Raw genomic sequence first — 13048 nt, forward strand, 5'->3', positions numbered from 1 at the left:
ACATCAGTATGCAGCAACAAATTTATCCAAGGACAGCTGCAGCATTGCACTGGGTAGCAAATAGCTCATTTTGCAAATGCAATTCTGAGAGAAATAGTGGGCCTGTTAGTATCCTTTCCCCCCACCTCCTCTCTGTGTGCTAATCTTCAGGGCTGGCTCACTCGCACTTTCCAAAATCACATAAAGACAGAGATGTTCAAACATGTAATTTAACGAATTTTCAAAATTATTATTATTTCTCCTGATGGCGCAGAGGAAGGATTTCTCTCTCTTTCCCCAGCCGCCGTAGCACAAGTGCAATCAAAGAATGAAATAACCAGGTGTGCTTCCAAATATGTAACTGTGCGGTATAAGGTAATCAATAGATAAAGTACAGTGAGACTAATTGGAAGTCATTTTAAACCTTTTTCTTTACAAGTTTTAAAATTATTTGCATTGTTGGGTGTATAAAGGATATATGTTATATTAATTTTGCTGATTCTGATATTGTTATTTGTTTGTTCCTTTTATTGTTTGTTTGTATATTTGTTTATTTGTAGTTTGTTTCCCCCCTTCTCCATTCTATAAATATATTTATTTTAAAACAATAAAGATATATGTGAAAAAAGCAACAACAACCAGGTGTCCTTCCTGCCTGCCAGTCTTCATAAGCAAATATCCCAGCTCTTCCTGGGACAATGTTCAGAAATGAGTTCAGCAGAGCTTTCTGAGGACAAGCCTTCTGATGGTACTCAGACGGGATCCATGGGAGGCAAGATGGCTTCAGATTTTGAGCCACATGTATGACAAGGGAAAGAAGTGTGGGATTCAGATGCAACTCTGGGTTCCGCATTGGGCCAGCCACTTTGATCCTGTGCCTGCCTCTTTGTTAAATGGGCACAAAACTGTTAGTGCCCTTCTGCAAGACAAATGAAATCTTTTGATGCCAAACAGATGGTCTTTGCTCTGTGGCCACATGGTTTGGCCTGGAATGTGTTGCTTGGAATCGCTTCCCCTTCTGGGCACACAAGGGCAAAATAAACTGATGTCAAATGTTCTGGCAGTTGTAGACAACAGTAATGGCTTGCTAGGAAGCCCTCTGTATGGGGGAAGGGAGACCTAACATGTATGACAGTTGCTTCAGGTAAAGAAATCTGAGGGTTCTCCTCTTGTTTCATGTTTAAATCTCTTTAAGATATATAGAAACGACAAGTGAATATAAAACAGTGAACTACTTTTGCAAAGAGACCAGGTTCCACTGAACTGGCTCAATCAGACCTGTGTGTCTAAAAAGACATGACTTGAACTGGGCAACCAGACAAACGTTTTTCAGCACTTTAACTCAATCACTAGAGTTACTATGATATACCCTGGGCAGAAGCACTGAGGGTCAGCTAGATTAGACAATGGCTAGTCTCCCCGAGTTGTCCTGTTCATCTCTGAATCTGGTTGCCAAGTGGCAGGACTTTGTGACATCATTGTGAATATTCAGCCACTGTGACACGGCTTTTATATCCTGTGTCGATGTCATGCATGGCACAAGGATCTTCTTTGGAAAGACCTACATATATGCAGAGGTGCAGGAAGACTAGGTGGGAGCCAAGCTCAGCTCAAGCTGGAAAGTTTAGAGGGAGCAGGGGCAGTTGCAAGTGGAACTGAGATTTCCCTCCCTTTGTAATGTTCAAGTTCTGAACAATCTCAGTAACCTTGGTCTGACTGGCAGTGTATGCATGGAGGGGTGTAGCATGGGGGTGGGGTGCCGGGACAATTGCTCCAGGAGCATTTTGTGTGTGTGTATGTGTGTGCACTGCTCACACTGGGACTGGTGTCTCTCCAGCGGTATCTGCGTCGGCAAAAGCTGGGCTGGCGCATGGCGGTCTCCATTTGCCCACTGTGCCCCACGCTCCAGTGTGTGTACCCCAGATACCCTGGGTGCCATGAAAACGTGCTCCACTGCTGAATGCATGCATGCATGTACTTGTTTTGCTTGGAAAATAAAAAGAACAAAGCTGTCAAGGAGATAAGTAACTATACAACCTTTAGAAGACATCTAAAGGGAGCCCTGTAAAGGGATGTTTTTAATGTTTAATGTTTCATTATGTTTCTATATGTGCTAGAAGCCACCCAGAGTGGCTGGGGCAACCCAGTCAGATGGGCAGGGTACAAATAATAAAATTATTATTATTATTATTATTATTATTATTATTATTATTATTATTATTATTATTAAGAAATAGCAACATTGGGGGTAGGGACGCTTTGGCACTTCAGATATTGTTGAACTACAGCTCCCATTACCCTTGATATCCTGGCTGTGGCTGATGGGCGTTTGAGTCCAACAACATTTGGAAGGCCACAAAGGAAGGGTCCAGGAGGAACCCCAGATTACGAATGAACCCCCCAGAATGACAGGATGCAAGAGGCTGATGGAGACACATTTCCTTAGCAACGTGCCTCATGCAATAGGTTGTCTCCCAACCAGTGTGCTTTCAGCAGGCCTTCATTTTCATGCACCCTTTTGTACATATTTGGAATCAGACTGACACCTGTTTTCCTGTCCCAAATTCTCTGCCTTCAACAGCAGCAGGTGCAGCTTGACTCAGCACAGTGGCAATGCGATGGGAAAAAATACCTTCTGAGTTTCTGCATGTCACGCAGCTTGTAAACACAAAGCTGATGGTGGAACGATAGCATCCAGCTGCCTGGTGAGTGCTTAACCTTTAGTAAATACATCTGCCAATGGGATTGTCTATGTGTTTTTCAGGGATAGGCCTCTTCATCAGCGTCGAGTTGGTCAACAGCCTTAGAGAAACTTCTTCCAGACAAGGTTTTGTATCACTAAAGATCTTGGATGCCTGTGGCAGGTGAACTAACTCCAAAATGTAATAAAAACCAAACTGCTTTCTTTGCACCATTTTCATGCAGAGGCCATTGGCAGAAACTGTTAGTGCATCGCTTTATAAAATACCTCAAATGTCCCTATTTATGGTCAGCTTAGGCCCAGCATCAGCACCTGGCACTCCAGGGCAGCTACCATGTCCACAGTGCTACAATAAGGCCCATCAGCACTCCACATTGGGTAGTTGGCTCTGTGAGTCTCCATTTTAATTTCCCATAGTGCCTTGTAGTAACAATATGCTGGGCCTGGTCTAGAAACTCCAGCTGATGGTGAATGCAGTGGCTACACCACCAACGGGGGCAGATGACTGGCAGCCAGTGACACCTGCACTGGCTCTCCTTATGCTACTAGGCTAGGTTCAAGGTTCTTATATTCATACTGGGGAATCCCCACTTATGTGGGATGCACACCTTCTGGCGCACAAATGCCTTTCTTATCAGAGGTTCCCACAGGACAGGGCTTAGGAGCATCGCTTTGTCAGTATAAATAACATTGTGTTCTGTCAGCCTGTGAGGATTTAATTGCAATTCTAACCTGCCCAGCAGGCATGTAACTCATAGATAGGATCACACTGTTTTCCATTTGCACGAACAGATTGTATTTCTAAAGTTACTGTAAAAACAACAACTTTATGAGTCATATTACTTTCTTGAGAACTAACCTGTAGCGTTGCTTTGTTTGGAAATATGAATCTCAGTTGGATTGCAGCCGACCTCTTGCAATACTCACGTTGTCCTCTTTGTTGTTGTTTAATGTCCTAGCCTTGGCAAATGTGCCACAATTATCTTAATTGCAAGTTTGCACTTAAGAGTTCTCTGTTATAAAAAGATACACCTGGGACCAGAAATGACAGGTTGTTTGCCAACTGTGGCATGGACAATAGCTGACTATTCTCTCCTTTTCAAAAGGACTTTTTCTTCTATCCTCGGGGCTTATGCACATGATACAGGATTTAGAGCTGGGCGCGAGTTGTGGTTCAGCAACGTTTGTAGGGCCAAAGGTTCTCCATCCGATCTACAGGACAAGATGTTTGGTGGGAACCTCATTAAATGGCTCCCTGTCCTGATCATCTCCAGCTGTTGAGCTATTTGATGCTCTCCACATCGCTGTAGCATCCACCCACTATCCCCTGTTATGTAGCTTCCTGGAGAAAATCATTTGACTTTGCAATGAGAATTGGTATGGTAGCTCACCACTATAGAAAGCATTTCAAAGCACCACCCACCAGCCCTGCCCACAATGGCCCAAGCCAATCTTAGCTGCACATGCATTCTCAGCAGGAGTTTGTGGCTGCCTTCCAGCCATTGACCTGCTGCACTTTGCCATGCTTGATAATGCCAGTACTCAGTGCTCTTTTTTTTCCTTTAAAAATTGTTTAGGGGTACTCTCATTTTGACTCAAGAAAAGCACCATTTTATAGTTCCAATCAGGAAAAATAAATACAGTAAATGGACAAAAGTATAAAGAACATGCATTACCCTGGGAAAGGAAATTGAGCCGCTATCGGAGGTGGTAACAACGAAACTGACCAATCACCGTGCTAGATTCCAACTCCTACTTCACACATGAAATGCTTGCATCCGTCTGAGACTCAGGAAACACTGTGACTGGAAATGAGGCCGCCATCGGGAGTAGCAACGGAATTGACGATTCACTATGCTATTCAATGGAACTGACGATTCACTGTGCTAGAGAAGAAACTAAAAAAATAACCCACACATTTTTAGTTTCTTCTCCCGTTAGATTCACAAAATATTTAGGGATATGTGTACCCCTGTTTCACCCCAGAAAAAAAAGCACTGGCAGTGGGGCTGTATTTAGGTTTGATGAGGCCCTAAGCTACTGAAGGTAATGATGCCCTTTATATGTCCAGCTGTCCTTTGTCAACAACAAATTGTCGCTGTTCTTTGTGTTGAATAAATGTTATGTGGTATATGGACCTAATAGGTATCAAAAGCCATTTGGACATAACAAAATATGTATTTTATCAAAGTAATTGTTGAACCGAAATACAATTAATAAGAGGTATATTATTAGTGAAATACAATTGAGAAGTATAATAATAGTGAAATAATTATTAAGCGCTAACTGTTGCTGTATGCAGGTTTTATTTTATTTGTTTTTTTATCTTATATTTTGGAAATGTACATCTAGGGTTTTTTTTCTTTATTTTTTTTGGGCCCCAAGAGAGTGGGGCCCTAAGCTATAGCTTGTTTAGCTTATACATAAATCCGGCACTAACTGGCAGTACAACCCAAGGCACCTGACAATAGCACCAGGCAGTTAGGAACATCTAGGTCTGCAGGACCAGTCCCCCCCCCCCCGGAGAGTCAATATTTTGCAGTAGGAATTCAAATGCATACTAGAAATCTGGGTGTGCACAAATAAAGTGTTCTGTCATCCTGGTGCAACAAATGCATTTTAAGATATTGTAAGATATTCAAACCGCCCATCGGCGGTTCGAATCCCTTCGATGGGGTGAGCTCCCATTGCTCGGTCCCAGCTCCTGCCAACCTAGCAGTTCGAAAGCATGTCAAAGTGCAAGTAGATAAATAGGGACCGCTCCAAGCAGGTAGGTAAACGGCGTTTCCGTGCGCTGCTCTGGTTCGCCAGAAGCGGCTTTGTCATGCTGGCCACATGACCTGGAAGCTGTACACCGGCTCCCTTGGCCAATAACGCGAGATGAGCGCCACAACCCCAGAGTCGGTCACGACTGGATCTAATAGTCAGGGGTCCCTTTACCTTTACTTTTACTTTGTGCAGTGTGACTGGGAAATGCATGGAAAAGTGTAGGATGTACAAATGATTAAGGGGAAAACATATAAATACCCCATGAGCAAATCAGGATGAATGCACATTCTTATAACCTTCCAGCAAACAAATCAGAATGAATGCTCAGACAAGACAGGACATCGTTAAACCTAGTTTAATGTGTAAGCTATGTGCAAGCAAGTTTGGATGGAAGGTTATCTGGAGGGGCCTAAGGTCAAAATGAGACATCCTGGAATAATGCTAAGGTGAGGTGGAGAAGGGAGGGCAAGTGAGGAGAGCTGCAGGGGCTGGAGTGTAGAAATGGAAAGCAAGCAGAATCTGGAAGACGTTTAAAGTTGTAGGCCTGCTTACTTAGGCTGCAAACATGGAGATGCATGCATGCAGATACACACACACATACACACTCTTCCTGAGATAGAGTGGAGGTGCGCCGGGGGGGGGGGGGATTCCATTTGCATGAAGCTAAAATCCAATGAGGTGACTCTACATTGCGAGGGCACATCATTTAGAAGCCTTGGAGAGGTGAACTGAGCTTGGAGAGGGTGGGAGTCAGGCTCTTGCTGTTTGCTCCATTTTATTTATGCATTTTGATTGAACAGAAAGCATCTAATGTCTCTCTATCACCATAAAACACATGTAAAGACATAAAATATCACCACCCTGTACAGCAGTAGCTGATTTAGTGGCATCCTTTCCCTTCTTCTCTTAGGAGGGGCATGGAAATCAAGGTACACAACACACATATTAACAAGGAGGCTTGGCTCAGCCTGTGATCTGTCACTCCCAATCTCCCATCTCCAGTCAGGCTGTCCTCTGAAAAGAGAGAGAAGTAGCAAGGGGGGGGGGAAACACACCACTCAGATAGCTCCTCCATGTTTGCTCACTCCCAGAGCCAGGCTGTTTGTGTCTAGGATTGAATTACTTTTTTTGTATTAATGGCGATGGTGGCGTTGATGAGAGTAAGTGATTTCTGAACATTTCACTTCTACCATTGGAATGCAGGGCAGCTCTGATTTGAAGTGATCAAAACACAACAAAACCCTTCAAGCACAACCTGTGCCAGAACCCACCCGAAAAGCGCATCAGCAGTTAAAATCTTGGTGTGGTGGGAGAAACAAACCAAGATCCTTGGCGGAGGCGGGGGGGAGGGCGGCACTTCCAGATGACCTGTTTATTGAGCATTAAAAATGATTTGTTTCTAGGGAGATTAGATGGACATTGACTATTTAACAAGCGTTCATTTTGATTTGCTTGCAGGGGGGGGGTTAATAATAATGCACCAGAGTGAGTGTTACACCACATTTCCTGGTGCATTTTCCTTACTGCAAAAATCTGATCTTTTGGGAAACCAGTTCATTGCGCAAGACCTCCCAATCATCTTTAAACGTTCAAACTTAAGTTTGTTGGCATGTTATTGAATTGCACCTGAAAAAAGTGGCAGTCTTTTAATTAAATATTCTAAAACATAACAACAAAAAACAATTCATTCACATCCAATAAATAAAAGCAGTATTAATTCTCAATGGCATTAGTACCAGTGATCTGCAGAGGCCCGAGTGAACAAATAAATTTTCAGGAGGCGGTGAAAACTCAGGTGGGAGAATATTCCACAAGCTAGGTGCCACAACAACAAAACAGAAACTCTGTGCTCTAGCTACTCAGTCTGCTTTGGAATCTGAGTAGAGCAGATTCCCCTTCCATCCCTAGCATGGCAGGATTTTTGCTGACCCAGGCAAGCAGAAAGTGAGTTAAGCAAGGTTGCAAACTCTGGTTGGGGGAAGGGGCATGTGTTGTGCTTTTAGCCCTTTGCACTAAGCAAGAGTGCCAGCTTGGCCCTGCGACCATGGGTGCCCGGGGAGGTGGATGCCATGTAGTGTGCATGTCCCTGGCATCAAATTTTGTGGGTGCCCACCCCCTTCTTGGGGAATTTTTATGGTTGCTCGGGCACCCAGGGCCTCAGGGAGCCAGCACCTATGGCATTAAGTCTGCTGAGTGTTTCTAAGTATGCTTGGTTAAACACACTTAAAAATCTGCTTAAGTTTCTAGCTGTATCCAACCAGACATACTTAAGAACCCACTGCATACTTTCACGTTCCTAAGCTCCAGAGAGCAGCCTGTGTGTCTGGTGATGCTGAGGCATGGCTTGCTGGTGTGCCTCTGCCCTTGCCTGTGTCCAAACACCTGAGCATGCCTTTTTGCTCAGCAACGAGTCATCCCCAGAGCTTCAGCCAGATAGTTATGATGATTGACTCCAGAAGGTCTGGAAATCAAATGTTGGGAGAAAAATGGGTAACAACATTTTGAATATAAAACAATCAAACTGGTTTTGTGGCTGTATTGTGGGCAACCTAGCCAGATAGGTGGGGTATAAATGATATAGTAGTATTAGTAGGAGTAATAATATCAATAATAATAATAATAATAATGCATTGAGCCTTCTCAGTGGTTGCACCCTGTTTGTGATGTTCTCTCCCAAAAAACACAGTTACCCTTTCCTGCAACAAGCAAAAACATTTATATTTCCCCAGGCTTTAAAATATATTTTTTAAGAAACGCAATCAGATAGTATCCTTCTGGCTATCATTTGATGGAAACCACGGGAGGGGTGCTGGCATACAGTTTCTGCTTGTGGGCATCCCACATTGTGAAGACAGGATGCTGGACTAGTTGATACAGTAGGGCTCTTCTCCGGTCCGCGTGATTTATGTCCTTCATGTCCTTTCCCCACTGAATGAATACACATATTTTTTTAAATATTGTGTAGCGTAAAAAGATCTATTTCTATTTGTACTGTAAATTGTCCTGTGGTCCTTGGATGAAGGGTGGTATATAAATTCAACAAATCAACCAGCCAATCAATCAATCAACAATAATTTCTATAGAACTTTTTTTTAAAAAAAAAATGAAATCAACAAATGACAGCTATCCTATAAACTGTATAGCTTGTTAAAAGCCAGAGATATCATCTTGTGATCCTCAAATGCAAAGTGCCTTGTGTCCAGTAGTCCAAATGTAATTAAAATCATTAAAAAGAGAGAGAGAGAGAGAAAGAAGAGAAGAGACTTTGGATCCCAAGGGTTATTAGTGGGATTAAGATGGTCCCGGGCCAAGCCTCGTCAGCGACAGCAGCAGCAGGTTCAGGAAATCTCTGGCTCTGGAGACTAGGATTAGGCAAACCCTTCCGATTGTCTGGATATTAGGTAGCAGGCAAGTTCTGCCTTCATCATGTCGGGAAGCTCATGTGTTCTGTTTCTGTTAGGTGGAGTACATTCCTGCGATTTCCCGTTGATCGTAGGGACAAGAAGAATCTTTCAAAAAGGCACAGGAGGCCGCGAGGAAGCGCGCTGTAAACAAAAGCCGAACGCAGCTGAATATATTTAAATAGCTTCTCATTAGTTTAAAGGCAAGGGCTGCCGCTGGTGCGTGCAGCGCCCCGAATTAATGCTGCATCAGTGGAAGCAGGATCGCAGTGCTCCCGATCAGTCACTAGGGGCCGCTCTTCCCCTTCCTTCGGCGCGCTCGCTCTCTCCCTTGTCCCTCGCTCTCTCCCCTCGCAAAAGTTTTTCTAAAACTAACAATACCAGCGGAAGGCAGCGCTCGCCGCTGATTGGCCAGGGGATTTTTGCAGGTTGGGTTCCTTGATTGGACAGGAGCTGCTGGGGGTGGGAAGAGTGTGGATGGTACGCGCGGGTGCGGGGGGGGGGAGGCGGGGAAGCCTCTCTTTCTCCCCCCCTCCCTGCAGCCTCAGTGGCTGATCCAGTTCTCACTGTACACTTTACTACGGCTTGCAATGTGACACTAAAATATACACTCCCTCGCTCTCTCACGCACACCTCACACACACACACACACACGCACGCACCCAGACACTTGCACATACCTTCACACACACACACACAGACACACACAGACACGCATGCACGCACGCACACACGGACCCACGCGGGCGACGGGGCTATAATCCGGAGTGGAGTTCTCTGTGTGCGTGTGTGTGAACGGATCTAGATCGGTCGCTGCATCTTCGTGTCTAGATCTCTCTGGTTGAAGCGAGCCCGTGGAGCAGCGGGAAGGGAACTAAGCGCGGCCCCCCGACGAGGAGCTATTTCTCCGCGGGTGCTCCCGCATCATGTTTGGCGCGCCCATGCCATTGGATTTTGTCGTGCTGTTCTGCTTGGCATCTGCGATCGCAGCGGTGGAAGGTAAAGTACCCCGGCTTCGGCGGCGGCGGGCGAGAAAACTTTTGGCGCTGGCTGCCTGGGGTCCGTTGGGGACGGCGGCGGCTTCTCGGGACGCGCCCGCGGGGCTCTGCCTCGCCCAGGCACCTTCTCCGGGAGGAAGGCAGGGCGGCGGGCGAGGGGGACTCCGGAGGAACTAACGGGCAGTGGAGGGTGCTTCGCAGCCCCCGGCCTTCCCTCCTGCCTCCGTGGCGCGCAGCCTGGCTCGGGGAGCCCCCGAGGGCAGGTCCGCGGGGCAGTCTGGACTGCCGGAGACGAGGAAGGGTCCTCGCTACGCCCGCGAACGGGAGGTGCGCAAGCGGCTCGCTCTTGGGAGACGGTGCGCATCTTGCGCCTATGCCTCGCCTCCTCGACGGGCGCTTCCCCACCCGATATTCGCGGAGCTTGTCGTTTGTGTGTGCGTGTGTGGCCGGGGGGATTGCAGAGGAGAACCGGGAGGGCATGCCTTGCCGATGGCTTTTGACGCGGAAGTAGCGCGGATGCTCCGCGCGCGCCCTTCCTTCGAGGCGTCACTTACGCGGGAGTCCGCCCCGGCAGATCGCAGTATATAACCGAGCTATACGATCGCAGGAGCAAAGAGGTCATTTGTGAACCGAAGACCCCGCGCTTCTCCACCGTGGCTGGGCGTGTGTGTGTGGTGTACAACCTGTCACAGCTCTCATTCCCCCACCCCTTGAATGAATCAAGCCATAAACCAAATCTTGGCTCCTGGAATCTGCTCTCTGCTGTCTATAGATCGTGGCTGGGAGTTTGTGTCACACAAGGAACGAGCAAACCCTCGGTTTTGTAGAGCGAAGGGACACCCGCGAAAGAAACTTTCCCACTCCCACAAAGAAGGGGGGGGAGTGCCTCAGGGATTTCACCAACCTGGGGAGGGGAGGAGGAGTGGGGAGGACATCCTTTGGTCTCCATCCTTTGGGGATGAGCAATTTGTGACCTTTTGCATCAAGCTGCCCCAATCTAGTTGGGAGCATCTGTATGAAGAGTCACTTCGGGGTCCACAGGACAGTACTAGGAGGAGGAGGAGGGTGTTGTGCTGTCAGTCATCCCCGCTAGGATGATGAATGACAAACGTGACCATTCAGAAGATGTTCAGCTGGTGCAATTAAATGGAACCATGAAACCGCTTTAGCTGCTCCCTGGATGCAACAGGGCAGTGCAACTTTGGAAACCTTGCGGTCTAAAATCCTTGCTTTCTTAAACCCCGGGAAGCCTGTTAGTCTTACGACAGGGACCATCTTCTATAAATAACACCGTGACTGTTTTCTTTTCTTAAAACTCCCCCAAGTCTCCTCTTTTTTTTGTTGAGGGCTGCAGGGATCCACCTTTTAATCCCCGCCTTATCCATGATGTAATTGAGGGATGAGATTAGCCGGAAGAAAAGCACTGGCGATCTTTTCCTTGCCTTTTCAAAAGGCAAATTCCTTCTTGCACTGATCTTCTCCCAGCTGGTTGTCTTTGCAGGGGCTTTTCCTCCTTTCTTTTTTTTAAAAAATGCTAGGTTCAAGGGAGGAAGCTGCTGCCTGCTGGAAGCTCTCTCTCTCTCTCTCTCTGTGTGTGTGTGTGTGTTGGGGTGGGGGCTCTGGACCTTGCTCCCTTCTTTACTGCTGACAATTAGAAACTGCAGGAATGGGGGCGATTATAAGGAGACACAGCCCTTAAGGTTTAGCTTAGCAGCCCAGACTTAACTATTTGTATTGATTTTGCTTGCCAAAAACGCAAAGCAAGAACGCTACTGATGGTTTATTGCAACATGCGTATTCAACATTTGGGGAGAGAATAAAATCTGTCTACTGAAGGAGATGAGATAATAGCTGCTTAATTTGTGCTACTTCTCTCACTTTTTTATTACTGTTTCGAATTTAGTGGACTAGAGAGGGCGAGGGTGTGTGTGAGAGAAGGCATGGCTAGGATGTGGCATAGCTCCTTAAAGACAGAGCCTGATTTATATGGCTGAAATTTCATTGGTATTATTTCATCTTTCACTTCTACAAGAGGTGGGAGAATGTTTTTGTGAGTAGGTAGGGTTTGATTTATTTATTTTTTTAAAAAACAACAGCAGCAGCAGCAACACCCACAAAGGAGATGCACAAAGGATCTGTTACATTTCATAAAAGAAACCATCCTTTGCCTTTTGCCCTATGATCCTTTGAAACACTGTTTCTGTATCACTTTCCTCCCCATTGTTTAGCTACCTATGTTCTTGCTGTGTTTTTGTTTTTTTGTTTTCCAAATTCACACTTCTGGCTGCATTTTCAAAAGGCATAGAGTGAATTCACGAATAGCAGGTATTTCCAAGAGATTTCAAGACAGCCTCTTTAAAGTTGCAAATGCACCCTGTAAATCAAGTTGCTGTTCTGGCGGTAAAACAACCCCCAGCACCCTTGTTCCATTGTGCTATAATTTTGCCACACGTAAAGCTGGCCACAGCCTGGTCCTTGTGTTGCCTGCATCATGCGTGAACAACCCCTGCTTCAGTGCGAAATTCTGAAGGAGTGGTGGCTCATTTTCTTTTAACCCCCTCCTCTCTTTACCTTTTTTGTTTTTTTGTTCTGGAAATCTCAGGAGTGCACAGCTCAGCTAACCCCAGGGCAAACAGCTTTGCTTACCTAGCTAATTCCTAGTAACCACAGCGAGGAATGGCTTAAATCCCGGCAAAGCAAAAAAATGACAATGGCTGGGAGTGGCATGGGCCGTGCTGCATGGTTTCACAATACCTGCACCGATACTTGGGATTTAGGTTGGTTCATGGATTATGGTATTGGCTGGAATGCTATTGTCAGGAGTGTGTGTGTGGGGGGGGGGAGATCCTACGGTAGACAATGGGTGAGTGAATGCTAATGTGCACTATGGCAAGACAGCTTGTGGCAGAAGAGTGTCTGTTAAAGTTTGTAGAAAACACAGGAGTGGGGCAAGAGAAGCGTGACACTAAATATTAAGTTTTCAAGCCAGACTGTGATTTCAGGACTTGATACATTCAGACTATTGAAATTACTGGGGAATTCTCCGGAGGCATTGTGAACATTTTCCTATTTCCTTTTGCATATGGGATGGGGACATAGTTAAAGGTAAAGGGACCCCTGACCATTAGGTCCAGTTGTGACCGACTCTGGGTTTGCGCGCTCATCTCGCATTATTGGCCGAGGGAGCCGGCGTATAGCTT

At 46.0% G+C, this 13048-nt stretch overlaps 2 protein-coding genes across 6 annotated transcripts in view; both read left to right on the forward strand.

Annotated features, from left to right (window-relative positions):
• Window positions 1-2667, forward strand: part of CEP63 (centrosomal protein 63) — a 128304-nt gene extending 125637 nt beyond the window's left edge. Inside the window, exon 16 of the transcript XR_004693654.2 lies at window positions 2561-2667. The gene's annotated coding sequence lies outside the window, so the exon portion shown is untranslated. The remainder of the gene's footprint in view (window positions 1-2560) is intronic.
• EPHB1 (EPH receptor B1) overlaps window positions 2544-13048 on the forward strand; it is a 344890-nt gene continuing 334385 nt past the window's right edge. For 4 of the 5 annotated variants that reach the window (XM_060274587.1, XM_060274588.1, XM_060274591.1 and 1 more), the window contains exon 1: window positions 9398-9849. In XM_060274587.1, the coding sequence (XP_060130570.1) occupies window positions 9777-9849 (73 nt within the window). In that variant the 5' untranslated portion in view covers window positions 9398-9776. Of the gene's footprint in view, window positions 2685-9397; window positions 9850-13048 lie in introns of those variants that run through there. The other variant, XM_060274589.1, reaches the window with a different exon arrangement.

The sequence above is a fragment of the Zootoca vivipara genome, chromosome 5 (genome assembly GCF_963506605.1).
Source record: "Zootoca vivipara chromosome 5, rZooViv1.1, whole genome shotgun sequence".
NCBI lineage: Eukaryota > Metazoa > Chordata > Lepidosauria > Squamata > Lacertidae > Zootoca > Zootoca vivipara.